The sequence below is a fragment of the Coccomyxa subellipsoidea genome (assembly GCF_000258705.1).
Source record: "Coccomyxa subellipsoidea C-169, whole genome shotgun sequence".
Lineage (NCBI taxonomy): Eukaryota > Viridiplantae > Chlorophyta > Trebouxiophyceae > Coccomyxaceae > Coccomyxa > Coccomyxa subellipsoidea.
Window position 1 is genome coordinate 2,243,215 of NW_005178037.1, and position 17,177 is coordinate 2,260,391.

At 50.8% G+C, this 17,177-nt stretch overlaps 3 protein-coding genes across 3 annotated transcripts; 1 reads left to right on the forward strand and 2 right to left on the reverse strand.

The window, feature by feature from the left end:
- Positions 1-707: 707 nt before the first annotated feature.
- On the reverse strand, positions 708-6,879 carry COCSUDRAFT_41549 (alpha/beta-hydrolase; the record flags this gene model as incomplete). Its single annotated transcript, XM_005648787.1, has 17 exons — positions 708-830; positions 1,095-1,225; positions 1,508-1,669; positions 1,933-2,105; positions 2,405-2,528; positions 2,725-2,908; positions 3,178-3,243; positions 3,384-3,551; positions 3,760-3,945; positions 4,119-4,265; positions 4,489-4,629; positions 5,040-5,245; positions 5,686-5,814; positions 5,945-5,999; positions 6,195-6,311; positions 6,607-6,652; positions 6,791-6,879. The coding sequence occupies 17 exons, from the start codon at positions 6,877-6,879 to the stop codon at positions 708-710; spliced, it is 2,247 nt and encodes a 748-aa protein (XP_005648844.1).
- Positions 6,880-8,610: 1,731 nt separating this feature from the next.
- Positions 8,611-10,358, reverse strand: COCSUDRAFT_62803 (hypothetical protein; the record flags this gene model as incomplete). Its single annotated transcript, XM_005648788.1, has 5 exons — positions 8,611-8,772; positions 9,226-9,360; positions 9,618-9,755; positions 10,056-10,163; positions 10,311-10,358. The coding sequence occupies 5 exons, from the start codon at positions 10,356-10,358 to the stop codon at positions 8,611-8,613; spliced, it is 591 nt and encodes a 196-aa protein (XP_005648845.1).
- A 4,304-nt stretch (positions 10,359-14,662) lies between these two features.
- Positions 14,663-15,428, forward strand: COCSUDRAFT_62804 (hypothetical protein; the record flags this gene model as incomplete). Its single annotated transcript, XM_005648789.1, has 2 exons — positions 14,663-14,744; positions 15,172-15,428. The coding sequence occupies 2 exons, from the start codon at positions 14,663-14,665 to the stop codon at positions 15,426-15,428; spliced, it is 339 nt and encodes a 112-aa protein (XP_005648846.1).
- Between the last annotated feature and the right edge of the window lie 1,749 nt (positions 15,429-17,177).

The window sequence follows — 17,177 nt, forward strand, 5'->3', positions numbered from 1 at the left end:
GCTCTAGCCTTACAATCTCAGGTCTCAATCTCAACGCACAGTTGCTTACAAGAGTGACATCAGAAGGTACAAATAAAGCTGACCTGGCATGCGTGCCTTTAGGCAGCTGCCATCAAACACACGCCCACAACAACATGTACATCATGACACTTATCTCTACTCTAGCTGGGTGAAATTTAGAAAATTACGACATTCCTACGTATGACAGATCCACCCTCGAGATATCTCCCTCCCTCCTCAACACGCGGGTGTGAACATGAGGACAATCCTCCCACTCCAGTTCACAACGAGACAACTGTCAACATCAGGTGTACTCATTTTATATGCCATTCTTGAATGGTAAAATTCAGCCGCCGAGAAGTACGCGGCATACTTCTGTTCAATCATCAACGTTCTGCACATGAACCTTCATTAGAACTACCGTGGTCAGGAAACCATCTGGACGGTAGACAGTCTGTATCTAGAACCTAATTGGCCTGCCAAAAAACGGCAATCCACCTACAAATTGAACAGCAGAAGCCCAACCGCGACCCAGCGATCTGGCTTTCTCTTCTGACCTCTGCATGCTAACACTGTTCCAGCCTAGTCGGCGGTGCCACAGTGTGCGGTACTACTCCCTGTAGACTCTGGTATCAAAGTGTTCTTAAACTTAAAGTAGGGTCCCCTGCTGGTGTCTTCATAATCCCCCGCACACAAGATTGCCTCAATCATCGCCGCAGGCTGTGCGCACTCTCCTGTATGCTGCCTGTCACCAAATCATGATCATCCCTCGGCTGCCGTGTGATGTGAGCCGCCCGCGCAATATTGGACTCCAGGGACGTGCCCATTACCTGCAGCCAGCCCATAGCAGCATACTTAGCAACAGAGCAGCAGGCATGCAAGCCTCCTAGGCCTGGCAGAAGCGCACATTAGCACGGTTTCATATCACATTGGATCTGCAGAAAAACGGGAAGGACCTATTAACTTGACGCAATGCATGTGCAAAGGGCCACAGGCCATCAAAGCAGCAGAGCAAGCTAAGGCACAGCCATAAACGGTGCAGGGTGAGGATGGAGGGGAGTGAATAGGTGATGCACTGTAGGGGGAAAAGGCACCTGGTCCATCAGTGCATGTGCCCAAGCAGGCATTCGCGAAGGCACGTCATCAGAAGTGACAGATGCTGCATCAGAGTCTGTCGCATCGCCGAGACTGCTGTCACTCTCGCTCAGTGCAACCAGGTCCAAGCCTGCAGCGAGGCAGCAAAACCCAACATTGACATCCATGTGGAACAACTCGCATGCATGCCTGTTTAGGCTGCTCTGCAATGTGGTCATGCCTTGCCTCTGGGCCAGCATCCATTGTATTATTGTTGCATGCCGCTCGAAGCGAGGTAGCCCTATCTGTGGCGCTCGCTCTGCCTTAATGCTTGCTGTCCTCCATCCCCTTCAGTCCTTTCTCAAAAAGCTCTGTGCACGGTGCATGCAGATATTGGGATGCACATGAAGGGCAGGCATTCAACAGCACTCACCTGTGGAGCAGAGGTAAGAGGAGACCCGGGGGCTGTCGGCGAGGCTGAGCGCTGCGCGGCGGCCGCCGACGAATGCCTTGAGGGGGCAGAACTGCGCGCGCAGTACTCCTCCCAGCGCACTCTGGTAGGACTTCAGGTAGTGCGCCTTCAGGCTGCGGCACGCTGCAGGCCAGCAAAGGGATGCGCTCATTTCAAGAAGACGCAGGAAAGACCTGAAGCAACTGCGGACAAGTAGGACAAGACGTGGACAGCAGGGTGCTTGCAGCTGTCTTGCATGCATGGCAGAAGGCGGTGGTGACAAGATCAGAGGTTTGAAGAGAGCAGCTGCAGCCCTCGCATGCTAATAATGCTTCCTACCCTTCATAGTGTCAAACATACAACTTGTGATCATATGAAGCAAATATGCAGGAGTGTTAGATCCGCACTGGGGCGCAGGTGCAGCTCGAGGGCGCTGGGCCGCACGACGATAGATCCCTTTCGGTCAATGATGACTCGCGCCCCAGGGCGCTTGTACATGCGCACAAACTTGCCCACGCGTGGAATGACATCCGAGTCATGAACCACGTGCCAGGTCTCCGGTATGAGCGCCTCGTACTCCCTGCAGCCCAGCATACTGGTGAAAGCTGGCCTCTTGTACGACTACTAGTAACGGCACACAGACAGCAATCAGCTGCATGCATGCGCTATGTCCCTGCATAGTCCTTCTCTGTAAAGGACTGTGCTTGTTGCTTCTATGCCTGCTGCTTACTTCAGCCTGTTGCTCTGTTCAGCATCATACTAGGGTTCTTGCCGGCATTCTCGGTCATGCATACACAAGCATTGAACGGCAGCACCCAGGAGAGAAGACATGCGCACAGCTTTTGGATCATGTGCAGAAGTGGCAAGTGGGCTGCGCACCTTGCGAATGCGTGGTTGCCGGTGCGAGGTGCACCATACGTGTATACCTGCAGGTCCTTGAACCCGAACGCTGTCTGGATGTCATAAGCTGCCAGTGTTGCCAGAGCGCCCCCCAGCGAGTGCCCTGCATGCGTGCATGGCTAAGTCATGCTCTTATTGCATGTCCTGAAACGGCGGTGATGGTAATCATTCTGCACTATTCCAGGTGTCAAGTGCTATTGCTAAGGGACAGGGAGTGCAGTGTAGCTCTGCAGCAACTATGTAATCACTGCTTTGAATCCAGTGTTCAGGTAGAGTGGGAGATGATTTGAGCAGCTGACCTGTGATGTAGACATGCCAGTCTGCAGCGGGAAGCTTGCTGTCTACCAGAAGGCTCCCGATGAAGTCCATGACGCGGTCTCCGATGCCGTGCGCGCTCCAGGAGCGCCAGAACCCCTTGTGCACCAGCGGCCGCCGCCCCAACCAAAAGCGACCCCTCTTCGGCACATGCTCCGCCCGCCACGCCTGCACGAAGCACTCAGGCACAGGTCTCAGATTGGGCTGAGCTGCTTCTGCCTGTCATGATGGCTGTTGCACAGTAGTGACAGGAGCACATCATGCGAGAGAATTATCAAGGCGCAGACGGCATGGCGATCGCTGCTATTACAGGATTGGTCTGCCGTCAAATGAGTCAGGATTTCCTTTAAACACAGAGCGTGCAGATGCTGGTGGCTTGTGCAATGTGAAAGAAAAAGAATAGGTGTCTGAGCTCTTGCCTGAAGGTCATGCAGCACGTTCTTGAGGCTGGCAGTGCCTCGGAAGGCCACCACGATCGTGTCATTATTCCAAGAAACTAGCACCTGCTCACATGCCAGTAGCTCAGCCCAGAAACTGTCAATCAGTCGTACCTACAAAACGTTATGTTATCCATACATTATATCTAGATTTGCTTCCGCTGCAGACTGTGTTTGCCAAGGATAAGCATGAGCCAGCGGTGCACCTTCGTGTCCGGGTCCTTCTCATGGATGATGTGTGTGTGCTGCAAGTCATAGAAACTCAGCGCCATTGTCATCAGCTGCGCTCTGGTGAGCTCCTCAATTTCGGCAGCCTTCTGGCTGTCAAGTGATACACTGCGCATGTGTTCTCTGTCACCTTTTTCAGTGTCACCCTGCAGATCAACACCCCGCTTCCAGTTTGCCTCATCACCGTGGTCAGAAAGGCAGTCTGTGAACTGGGGCACTCGCAAACTTTTGAGCAAATTGATCGCTTGGAGTGGATTGCTTAAAGCAAAATTCTGCACGGATCATTAGAGCATGAAGGCTCTGATGCCCCTGATGATCACAGAGGATTGAAGGGAGTGTGCTTGGAGCACGCACCGTTTGCATGACTTCCACCTCCTTGGCTTGCAAAGTCTGTGGCAGGTCATTGCTTTTGGGGTCAGGGATGTCAATATGGACTTCCTTCTCGGCTGCAGGTGGGGTTGTGTCGTCATATACCACCCAGCTGAAGGTGAGCAGCTTGACTGCTGTCTCCAGGCAAAACATTGCCTGCTTTTTGACATTCTGCAACGGCACAGCACGAGCATGCAGGGGGGACTCAGATGTCATGCTGATCTCGTGCTGATCTTCAAAAATGTTTTGATGGCAGGCTCAGGCACTCGGCTATTGCATTGCAAACGGGACAAGTTGTGTGGCTCTACAAATCCGCACAGGCAGGGTGCAGAGGAACGGCAAACCTTGACATGTGGGCCGAGCAGGAGGTTCCGCTGTGCCAGGTCATCCTTTCTTGTGGCCTCGCTCCAGGAGAAGCCCTGGAGCAGAGTCTGCACTCCTGGGTTCACCTTGCTGGCAGGCATGGGGAACATGAACAGCGAATTGGCCACCTGCACAATTCAGGGGACTTGGCACGTCTCAGGCAACAACACGGCATGGTTAGAATGGGTGCCAGTCTAATGTGGCAGGTGAGAAAATAAGCACATGGCAATGGGCACGATCTTGAGCACCCATCGTTACAATCAAACAGACGAAAGATGCAGGTCAACCTATTTGGCATCATCAGTAATAGTCAAAAATGAGGGGGTCTTCTGGTGGCAGGGGAGCACGCACCATTGCCCCTGTGACAACCACCTCAAGAGGGAAGACACCCAACCAGGTTGTGAAGTACCCGCTGCAGTGATTCCAGCTGAAGTACCAGGACGTCAGCACTGAGGCCACCATGAAGTTCATGATCCATTTCCCCTGGCGCCTCTGTTGCCAAACACAAACTCTTTCTTAACATTGGGATACGGCAGCCCAGGTTGTGCAAATGAAGCCTCACCTCTCCAAGCATGCATGCCAAGACTTTAGTAATATGCACGGCCAGACCTATTGATACTTGTCCAAGCTGTCCTTGCTAGAGGCAAGGTGTGTCTGTACACAAGCTGCAGGAAGAGGCTCTCACATATGCTAACCCTTTTTTAACTCGCCAGATTCAAGCAAAACGCAATCAGCCGTGGGCACGGTGCTCGGTTTTTATACCGCCCCCGCCAGGCGGGGCCGAGAATGCGGTTACATGTAGATATCATGAGTATCATCAAAGCATCCCTAGACGGCTGAAACATGTGTAAACTTCTTCTGCCTCCTCTTCTTCTTACATAAAGGAGGATGACAAAGCGCACCTGCCAATTTTGGAGCAGGTTGCCGGTGCGGAAGCGGTTGTAGGGGAGCTTCTCCAGTCGCACGCGCGCGCGGGTGTTGTAGTAAACGTAGACCACAAAGTAGCCCACAGAGAGGACCCCCCAGATGATGCTTATGATCTTTGTGCGCAGTACGGGCGCGCAAGACCCCTCCCAATTCTTCCAATTGCACGCGTCTTTTTGGTCACCTGTTTAGCATCACATGCATGAGTAATGCGGCTGTAGTGTAATGCTGCTGTATGCTGGCCCTTTGATTGTGACAGGGTTGCACCTTTTTCTCAGGGTTGCACCATTTTCCCCCTCTAGTAAGCCCTTAAAACGCCGTGTATTAAGACCCTGAAGGGAATATGGAGGCAGCGGCAATGTCCCAGAGGCCGGCAAGAGAAAAACACACATGCATGCCTGGATACCACACGTTTTACCTGCAAAGAGGCAAGGTGCGGCCTGCAGACAAGCTGCAGATAAAGGCTACCACAATCCTACCCCTTGTTGACCTCTCCAGATACAAGCAAGACCCGTTACACCGTGGGCACGGTGCTCAGTGTTTGTACCGCCCCCGGCCAGCTGGGGCCAACATGGCCTGGATGGCAAAGATATATCATAGTAGAAGTGGCTCAGAGGAGCACACCTTTATTTCCCATAACGGCCTCACTGATGATGGTGCCTTGGAAGCCGCACCACAGTAGAAGCTTGGGGGCATGATACCAAATGGGAGCATCCAGGATCAGCGGGTCCGGACTTGTTGAGACCGGCTTCCCTGTACAGTGACACGAATCTAAACTTGGACTTTTCCAGATGAGAGCGCAGGTCATTTTGTAGAGGAAGCGTAACAGAAGTCCAACAAATCTGCTAAAAAGAGGACCGTGGTCTGACTACCCACATAGTACCTTTGTGCAGCCAGGGATTGCTGTTGTGCGCGCTGACAGTCAGGGTCAGGAAGATCTGCGTCGGCAACATGAGTTTGGATCAGGCACATTGAATAGCCATACACGTCTCTCAAATTTCCAGTCTCTGCATTCCCTGCATGCTTGTATTCCTCTCCTCTCAATTTCTGTCACCATTCAATGCTTCCTGCGAAGTCTCTCAATGCTTCCCGCATGCACACTGCAGAACAGCACAGGACTCAGGAGGCATCACCGTGTTCCACATGGTCCACTGGATGACTCCAGAATGGTCGATGATGGCATCAAACCAGCCACACGACGTCGCCAGTATGTGCGTGTGCGGCGTCAACCAGAATGTGACATTCACCGTCTGCGCACAAAGGATCCATCAATTGCAGCTCAGGGCCTAGACGAACAGTTACTATTGTCACACGCTGTTCCTGCCAGAAGCAAAAGATGCATCTGCAGGCAAGCTGCAATTACAGACTGCCACAACGCTACCCATTGCTGGACCAGCCAGAGCCATGCAAGACCCAATCATCCGTGGGCGCGGAGCTCAGAACTTAAACCGCTTCCTGCCTGTCGGGGCCTACAAATATGCACCTCTCTGTATTGCAACTGCTGTCTGGGTGGCATGACCTGGGAAGACTACATGCCTGCAGGACAGTCTGTAGAAGGGCCAGGATGACAAGCCGCCTCCTCCTTGAACCCCTGCACATCATGTGTCAGGGAAGATCAGAAAACTTTATCCATCACAGATTTTGAGCGGTCCTGTGAGCAGTATCCTAAACATTGATTGGGCTGTGCAGGAACATGTGCAGTAGGGATGCTGCGTCCACGCTTACTCACCAGTGCTTGCCACTGCTCCAGGCACTCCAGATGCGAGCAAGGCCCCAACTGAGAATGGTCAGCAGAAGGGCCAGGCAGGAGACTGCCATGCCCACGCTGGCCTTTGAGAAAGTCTTGTTTCCCAGCCATGCTGAATCTTTGCGCTGCAGGCACAGTATCCGTCATGCACCATGCAATGCTAAATCTTAGTTGACAAGGAAAGTGCAGTTCATCCATTAAATTCAGGCCAGAGCTGCACTATTCAGGCAGCTACATTACAGGTTGGGATAATCACCATCATTTGTTTCACTACAATCAGCATGATCAATGCCAGCACTCCGAAGAAGAGCAGTGTGTAGAGCGCCAGAAGAATAACCTGTATCCCCGTTCCCGTTGTCATTCCCACTGTTAGTGGTCGTCCAACTTGCTCTACAGAAATGCGCTCCACTTTTGCCAGTATATGCTTGCAAGGCTCATAACCGTGGCTTCAGAAGATGCACTCACCTTCAGCTCTGTGGCACTCATGCACTCGAACCTCAAGATGATTGACCTCTGAGGGTCCAAATTCCCCAATCCGTGCATGTCATCTGACCAGCTGGAAGCGCTTTCCAAATCCACGGATGAAGGATTTTCTTTTCCCGTTCCAGAGGGTCCATCGATATCCAGTGGCTCTGGTGGTGGCGAGATCCTGGCCCTTGAAATGAAGGTGGTCTTCCTGTCCAGCACTCTGTCACGTTTGCAGCAACGATCCATCTCTTCGTCCAGATCTTTGCCTATCTGAGCCTCTTTATCACTCATTTTAAAGATTACTCTTCTACCGAGTGACTTCTATGGGCTGCATCGACCTGAAGCAGTTCAATGTAACCATCTGCCCAAACCTTGGACAGACATTCACGCGGGTACGCACTCAGGAGCAGCCGCAAAACACCCAATATACCTACTAAGACCTATAACGAAGTCATGGGAGGAGTGACCTTTCTTGACGGTGAAAGCAGAGAAACAGAGAGTCCAGCAGCAGTCCTGGCATAAGGGTGTTCAGTTCAGGGTGATCGCAAACATTCTCCGCTCGATGCGATGATAAAGACAAAGCATGGCATCGTCTAGAATGACAGAAATGCTCTTTTGCTTTACAAGGCAGAATCAGAGACGTTCCGAAACCGCACGAGGCTTGGTGATCTCGGATGGACGCGTCGTCGAAGGGCGTGCCGTGCCATGTCACCCCATATCTCCCCAGATAATTCAGCATCCCTGGGGATTGGGAAATAAGCTCAAAATTCAAGTTTGCAGAGAATCAAAGAGGAGGAGATCAAGCGAGACAATCAGCAAGAAACCCTTCAGCATGCTTTGAGGCTTTCTGTGCAGTGCAAATGCAGGCTAGCAGCGCTGCGTTGTGCAAATGCTTCAAGCCAGCCTGCTTCGAGTCAGAAGTCCGCCTGCCTCTTGAGGCTTCTGACCACAAGATTAGATTAGGTGTTGAAATGATCAGGACAGATAATCTTACAGGTGTGCTGTGCAAAAATGAATGGCGCTCATCAACGTACGAGAAAGTCAACCAAGTTTTAATGTGGGGAAACCTTAAGCAAAGCGCACTCAGCGCTGCTAGCAATCAAGCAACCACTACAATCATCCACATCTCCGTCTCCCTAATCGCATGCCACCTCAACGCGCAGGGCACCCTGCGACACAGCATATTGTACATGTGCCTGACCCCTCTAGACTGCAGCTGCAGCACTGACAACATATTGTACACATCATTCTCAACCCCATCAATGCCTCTCACCGCGCGGACCCAACAGACACATACGGTTTAGTCATCGCCTCTCCAGACAGTTACAGGCAGCTTAGTCATCAATGCTGTCTTCCAGGGAGCGCTTGCTGCGCAGAGCAGCGGCCAGCTGGTCTGGCTGGGGCAGGTGGCAGCCGGAGCGAAGCAGCACGACCACGCTGCGCACGCTCTGCGACGCCCTGAACAGCTCGTGCGAGTCAGCGCGCATCACCGCCACCTGGCACGCAGCCACCAGGAACTCCAGTCAGCAGGACTCCGGCAAGCACAGGCAGGATTGCTGAACAAGCCGTCTTTAACCCCAGTCAGCACAATTTCTGTTCCATCTCAAGTTGCTCGTCTGCGAAGTCACACAATTTGTTTATAATTCCCCCCCTCTCGCGCATGAGCTAGCCGAACACACCCATCTTTCACCAGAAGAGAGACTCATGCATGCTCTGCAGCAAGAAAGATACGGTTTTCCGTGTGCTTCAGAGCACTAGGAGATCACCGCATGTGAAGTTTGCGGGGATTGAATACAATATGCTTTTGCTGCTTAGCTAATATGAAGAGCGATCACACAGTACTTTTGCCAGCAGGGTCATTCATGATGGCCACTGCACATCACTGCAGGTCCAGACATGTCCGAGAAAATCCAAAAGCTGCAGATAATCAGCAGAGAGGGCAGACTCACCTCCAGGTGGCCCTCAGCCTCCAGCAGGGCGCCATATCTCTGCGCATCAGCCTCGCTCTCAAACGTTATGATGCCGTCTCGCATCTCCAACACCGAAATCAAGCTCCTCCCATCCGCTCGCCGCCTGCCCAACACCTGTTGCAGCACCATTCCCATCATCACACTGCATTGCCCAGTCGACTGCGCACCCCGTACCTCCATGGCTTAAACCCTTGGTCGTCTATTTCAAAAAAACAGGGGCAGGCAAGCTTGCATTGTGCATGCTTTGGCCAGAACCTTCCCCTGTTGCCTGAACTGAAAGGCATTGACAAGCGCACAGCACTGTGCACTGAGCTTGGTAACTGAGGGCCAAGGTAAGCAGTTCAGAACATAGCGATCAGAACTCTTCTCACCCTTGAGAGCTCATTCTCTGCTTCTGGCCGAGACACGCGCGCGCGGAGTGTGTGCGTGAGTCCTGCCTCCCTGTCCGCCTGCTTGGATGCCAGCACATACACCGGCCTGGACATGACCCAGGGCGACCCCTCCAACACCTGCCACAGACGTACAGCCATGCCATTCATATTCTTGATAGACTCCTCATAGTAGACACCGGATAAGGGACACACAGAGTGGCTACAGAGGACACAGAAGAGCTGTAGCAGGGAAATGACATGTTGACATCCGCTTGGCTACGTCAGTCAGGGAATTTGTTCCATGTCGTTGGATTTGCCTTATCACTGTCAGTCAAGCGTCTGCTTCAGGGATCTGCCCAGCTTCATGTCACTTTGGCATAGAAGAAGCGAGAGGAGCAAGTACAAAAAGAGTAGAGTACTTCAGTAAAAGCAGCCTACCTCGTAGCTGGTAGACACCCGTTCCTGCAGCTCCTGCTGTGCTTGCTTGTATGGCTCTGAGGATATGTATCTCAGCAGCTCCGCTGGCGAGCTCGGCAGAGCAGTCACCTGCTTGTGCAAAGTCAGATCAAAAGCGCTGACATGTCTCATGGAGGGATCAGCATTGTACAGAAGCCAGCAGCAGAGACACTTGTTATGCAGAGTGTCTGAAATAAGCGAGGAGCCATGGTTCTAGGGCGGAGGGAAGATGCTCACTCTCTCGCTGGGAGACTCGATGCTGGGTGATGAGGAACCTTTAGACATGTTTCTGTCAGTCCTTACAACTCTTCCTGAAGGCTGCACGATATCCCAGCCCAGGTCATCCCACCTCTCTGGGTCCCAGCCCTCTGCATAGCTGCATGTGGGATCTTCTTTTGGACGGCTGTCACAGTCCTCATCTTCGACTACAGGATACCTGATGCGTCGAACCTGCAGCACAGACGTACTGTGATACAAGACTGGGGCCTCAATGCAGAGAATTAGGACAGTTCATTGAACAGCTCGATCTTCTGCAAGCGAAAGCCTTGAATCCAGTGGTGCAGACTTGAAAATTCATAAATGTCGTAAGTCGTCAACATGCCACGTTCATAATGCTAGGGACAGGAGTATTGTTTAGGATTGAAGAAACCTCTTGTAAGCAATGAGAAAGGTGAATCACCTGCCCTGATGGGTACCTTAAGATCCTCTCATAGGTCCTCCGATCTTCTGCAAAACGATGTGCGAATGCAGCAAATGCTGCACACACACGCAATTTTGCAGATTGCCTTCTATTCGTCCCTTGCAAGGGACGTGGGACCAGCTTCGAACGCCAATACAAGTACGATGCTGGGCATGACTGAGTCGTGCTGCCCCGTTGGAGCTCCATACAGAGCACCACTGTTGCGACTGACGAAATGAATGGTTCTCTTACTTCACAACAGCGAGTGCTGCGTTGAAAGCAAAGATTTTCATTTCTAATGACGTAGGATTAGGGTTTGGACTTTTATTAGTTCTTTGCCCTTTGTCAAGGGTATTGGTGGTGCTATTTTCTGCTGCTTCATCCTGTGGCTTTCTTCTTCTCCTTCGGCAACTTTAATGTAGACCCAAACTTGAGATGTTAGGCAATAGTGAAGTTCGTGCTTCTGACGCATCCGGAAGAATTCCATACAACACCAGGATCTCACAGATAGCAACTTACGCATGTGCCAACACATCACAAAAACATCGTGCAAGCAAGTGATATAACATGTCCATCAAGACCGTTTGCACTGCGTTTCTGCTCTTATGTGATGCCGTTGGTACGGGAGCTCTCACGCACGAATTGCTGCGTGCAGTTGTTGTCATCAACCTTGGACAACTGGACAGCAATTCAAAGCTCCTTGGAATCGACAAAGGTGAGCCACATCATGTTGCAAAACCAATAACATATTGCTGAGGTATACGTTGCATTAATCGTCGCAGATATCATGTATCAAACATCTTCATGTGGCAGACAGATGTGAGTTGATCGAGTAGATCAAGGGCTGTGGAGAATTTAAGACCTGCGTCATAATGCCAAGTTGAAAACAAATCACCATTTATGAATCTTCTGACTCAGACATTTTGCATGGGGTTGCTTGACAGGATGGAACTGACTGACCTGTTCACATTTGTGGAGGCCCACATACCTGATGACAACTTGATCATACTTGAGGAGGCCCTTGTGTTTCATGCAGATTCCTTCCATCCAACTCTGTAAGCAGCAGACCTTGTGCATCAGTCTGTTGCAACAGCTGTCCGGAATCTGAAGAGCCTGTTACAAGCTGGTGGCCCTGTCTTAATTCCAGTCTCGCTGTGTACGTTGCATTGAAGGCCTTGCTTGCTGAGTGTCCTGCTTGTCTAGCCGAAGAGCATGCGATGCCATTCAAACATTTTCGGAGTCAAACACTCATGGATGTCAATGGATGTTAGATTACACAGCACGCCTTCCTGTCAGGGCCTACCGAGTACTTGACTCTTCAGCTGCTCAGTTGTTTTCTGCACTGCAGATGAATGGAAGCATATGGGGACGGTGCTGGCAGCTGTGCGCAGCCGCAGACGGCTGGGCCTTCTTACAGATTTCACAAAGCACAGGCTGGAACACTTGGATCTGATCTCAGATGGCGACTGCCCGCCAGGCCACGGCAGGATGATTGTTTAGGAGGATGCTGAACTTTGGAGCAGAATGGGCTCTGCCTAAGCCAGGTCAGAGTGTCTTGGTGGCACCTGGATATCCGGATGCTGCTATTGACTCACCCTTTCTACGTGTGATATTTTGTATGCAGTTGGGAGGTGAAAGGATGGTGAAAATGGTGGAGTTGAAGAGTCAGCCAGCACACAAGGCGGAGTGGCCTGCGCTCCTTGTCTTGAGAAGAGAGTGCTGCAGCAGAACATGGTTACTCACTATCTCTCATGAGTGTCTGCAGGGCAGTCATGCGTGCAGCATATGCAGTTCATAAATGAAAGCTGGGGGCCAAATGATGGTCTGAGCCATTCCCATTCCTACCGGTGAGAGATCCACTTGACCAAACCTGCCTCCGCATAGCTTGGTCAGTCCCACCAAACGCCCAGACCCACATCTACGGAGGTGATCCTTAGGCTCCTTATGTGTTTTGCAGAAGAACAAAGATTCAATACTCTACATCCCACCTGTGTGCATGTCTTTGACACGCTGTTCAAGTTTGTGAATACACTCATGGAAATCCCCGTCAGCATGAATTGCGTGCTTTTGTGTAGAGACTTTTGCAGACTCTAAGCTTGAGCCTTTTGCACTGCACTCTGCCCAGCTTTGTTGTGATCTCCACAGTAGTTATGGGAATCTTATATCCTAACTTGGTGGACTTCTGGTTCTGGTGTGTTTCTGTGGTGGTGCTTGTGCTTTTATATCCATCTGCGTGCGGATATGAGGTGCAGGAAATTCCTAGTGTCACCGGCTCTGATAATTTTGATACTCCAAGTGCATGGCCACCATTTTGCAGATCATTGGGCACAGCTGTCTCACCCAATTTGGTCCTGACAAGAGCACACTGCTGCACAGCTGACTGACTGGTTCTTAATTGCTTTGCAGGCCGGTCATGTCTGCAGCGGAAGGTGTATGTCAATGTTCTGTGGCCTGAAAAGGATGGTCTCAGCTGGGAAACCTTCTCATGCTCGCCAGTGAAGGAAGAAATCAGCACGAGGTCCCTGCGGCTAGCAAGATCAGTCCCAAGAAGCAGCCAGCTACACATTTTCACAGGTAGTTCACTTGCTTTTCCATGCAATGCTCAAAATCCTGCACACACTTGCAAAGCTTACCTGCTGACGTGTCTCAGAGACAGTGGCGATTGACTGTGTTTGAAACGATCAGTTTCGATTGATTGGTGTGTTTGTGTGCAGAAACCTTTGGAGACCATGTGCTTGAGCCCTTTCTGGAGGACGGCTGGCCCTTTATGATGTTGATCTGCGCAGTGTTCTTGAGTGCGCAACATCCCGCTTTTGGGATTTGGTGGGTGTGGTTTGCCGCTCTAGCGACGATTCTGATATTGGGGCTTTTCTGTGGCGTAAACATGGATTTGAGTGCTCAACTGTGGTGTAAGTGTTAGCCTTTAGGACAGCCTCATAGATTTTCACACCCAAATAAATCTCACTGTGTGACTGTGGTCCCCTAGCATGTGCAAACTATCTGCGTGCTGAGCTACCTGCGAAGCAAGAACCGGCAAGAATGGAGCTCTTGCTATGCAGAGAAGATGAATGCATGAGCCAGCTTGAGGCATTTATAGTGGCCTGTGTTGCTCCATGTTCCCCACCATATATGTTGATTGCGTAATTGCAAAGAGCAGACATGTTTTGGAAGAAGCAACCAGCATGCCTTGTCACATTGTAATATTAGGTCTTGGACATTTTCTTATGCCCAGAATGTGCGAGATGTATAAGGTGCCAATGACCGCTTGACAATCCATCACAATCAGATAGCATGAGATGTAAGGATTCAAATCTAAGCTGCCATGCAGGAAATTCATCTTCTGTGACTCATGTAAACATTATTGCCTAATCTGGCGTCCTTCCTAATTCTGGCGAGAGATCGATGGATCACTCTGTTTCTCGTTGTCTTCTGTACATAGGGTGAAAGAATGTTCAAGCAATCTTGCTATCCATTGTCCCAAGTGGTGAGTTCTCACCGCAAGTACCGTGGCAAATCCACAGATCTGTCGCAAGCAGCTCATATTCTATTGATCTGATCAGAATTGAGAAGGCAGACATGGAAAACAGACAACGCTGTGTTGGGCATGGCATCTGTTCAGTCTAAGCATCGAACCTTGGAAGCCTTCCCCAGGTAACGGAAGAAACCTCTGATAGTTTGGAATTTGCGCGATCAGCGAAAGATCTTCCGACAATTATGGATCACGAAGTGCTGCTCAAAGAGGACACCTGTTAAAGATTTAATGGTCTGCTCACAGCTGCTGCTCCAATTGGATCACGTACATACAGAACACCTGCTACATATGCCATCGAAATGGCCAGCTGTGAAGGTGGATTCTCCTGGTGGACCTTAGCTCTCACCTCTGTTTGTTGACTGCAGTAGACACAGAGCAATGACTGGACAACTCAGCAGAGCAGACCTCATCCGAGGCCTGGATGCCAGGGTGCTGGATGCTGAGCTGAGCATTGTGGAACGTGCAATGGTGATTCAATATTACGGAGGCTTTCCCGGAGCGGTTGAGCACATCATTGCAAAAGTCTCAGAACGACATCTTCCGGGAGTTTTGCAACTGGCGGCAGCAGAGAAGATCGCGAATCTAGGTATGAGCTGTCACTTTCCAATTTCCTCAATTCCCATCTCCGATTGCGCACTGTCAAACACACTTGACACAATAACTGCAGATTGCGCTCTGCAAGCGAGTCTCATCCCGGAGGGTGGCTTTGCCAAGTTGCTATGTTTGTTTCACTGTGGGGCACTAGCGCTGCAGTAAGAATGCCTTTCTCATATAGTACTTCAGAATCCTGCAGTCCCACGCTCCCTTGGCAGAGAAGCGGGCTTCGGCAGCAAGCAAGGAAAGTATTGTTCAAATTTTGCCAACACTATGGTTGCTGTGGCTGACAGAGGCAGATTGGAGGCCCATTGGCGAGTGCACAGTATTGGTGCGTGCGGCGGCTTTCACGTTTGGAGAACACCACAAAATGGAGCTGTTTCTGAGCAAGGATGAAGACAGCAGCAGCAATGATCATGAGGGGCGGATCAATGTGGCAGCGGCTGACGTACTTATCGAGGGCGGGACTTGGTACAAGCCAGGAAGGCATGCCACAATCTGGAGGGCTGGTGCTGAGTCATCCCTACCCACCTGCCAGTTCCTGGCCTGAGGGTTGCCAGGCCTTAGACGAAAAGTGCATGCTGCCCTTTCAGCAATTCTACGAGAAACAAAACGCATGCAGGCTGAGAGAGACGCCTCCTACTGACACAATTGTGCAGTACAGGACACGGAAGCCACTGTTATTCTGAGCTCCAAGCGCAAGCAGATGGACTAAGCAGTGTCACAATAGATCCTGTCGCGCCTGCATCTAAGCTGTACGCAGGTAAGCAGTGAGCAAGTGCCCAAATCTTCACACATGCCACTGATATACTGTGCTCCAAATTGTACAGAATTAGATGCTGCTCTGCACAAAGTTCCACTGTCAGAGCTTGATGACGCCACCACCGTACTGACATCAGCACTTCCTGGTGCAGAGCCAGTTCTGGCAATAGAGATCCAGGCGGAGCTCGTAAAGCTTCCAATGACCAACATCTGCCTGGCCCTGGGGTGCTTTGAGTCTGGGCAGTATCTTGCTGGATTTGCTATCCTCCTGTATGAGCTGGGGAAACTCTTGCTCGGGCTGTACAAGCTATATTGGCTGTGGGAGCTCCATGGACCTTCCGGCTGACAACACCATGCACCATCCTGCCTTGTTCACAATTGTCACCCAGATCACCTTCAAATCTGATGCTCAAGCTCTGCCGAAACTTGACAAATGGGCTGCCTTGCTAGGCTTGCTCGGCGCTGTATGCCAATTGCTCCTTTGTGTAAGCCAATGGGTGTACAGAGATTGTGAAGGATTTAGCTTTGGATCAGCAAATGTGCTCAGGAAGAAGCACTTATTGCAGCTGCTGCTGCTTGTACACACATTTGCTGGAAATATTACTCTGTACGCATGGAAAGCTGAAGCAAATCTTGTCAATTCCTTGCGAAGTGCAAACTCAGCACCTGTCTAATCTAACAGCTGCTGAAGTCGACATCAACATCACCTGCTTTTCAAAGAGACTTAGTGCATGTCCCTCACGTGAGGGTGCTATTTAAGGATCGCATCCTGGAGTCTGGTTCAAGTCCTCCTTCAGAAAAACAAAAGCATTGCGATTGCGAATCATTGAAAGCTGTCATGCAAACAGAGCTTGCGTCCTTTTCATCCATTGTGCGTGATCGCACGGACTGTTTCGTCAGGCTTGATTGTGTAATTGTACCACTGCACGTCCGGATGGCAGATTAGTCAGGTTGAGAGAACCCTTCATGATCAAAACGCGGTGAAGTGCACATGAGGATGCATATGTGCCTTTGAAGGAATGTACATGGATCCTATACTGCAAATCAATCTGAAGGCCGTTGCCTCTCTGAACATAGGAGCAGAACGGAAGCTTGACACGTTTGTAATTGGAGCCATTAGCACAGAAGTCTCATGCTAATGACTAATAGCTTTCTAAATAGGCTGATCTAAAGGAGACCTTCTTTTCCGTGAGCATTGCTTTGAACGTACACGTTCTCTTAAATCAAGTGACATCTTTTACAATCGCACATAGCTGACATTGAGGCGAGCAGTGCCTCGTTAACAAGGTGGAAGGCAAGATCTTAGAATTCCTTGTCCTTCGCCGAAGCCTGATCGCTGTGTTGCACTCCCCTGCAATCAAAACAATTTAAGGAACCTTGTGCCGTCTGAAAGCTGCCTTGCTTGTGGCCAGCAGGGTTTGAAGATACTTGCACAGGTACTGCCACGCTGGAGTGATCCAGGTGCTCTCGAACCCAGAGTGCTCGCAAACTCGCAAACCCATTGAAGGTCTGCCGAGTAATGTTCTGCGATCTGCGA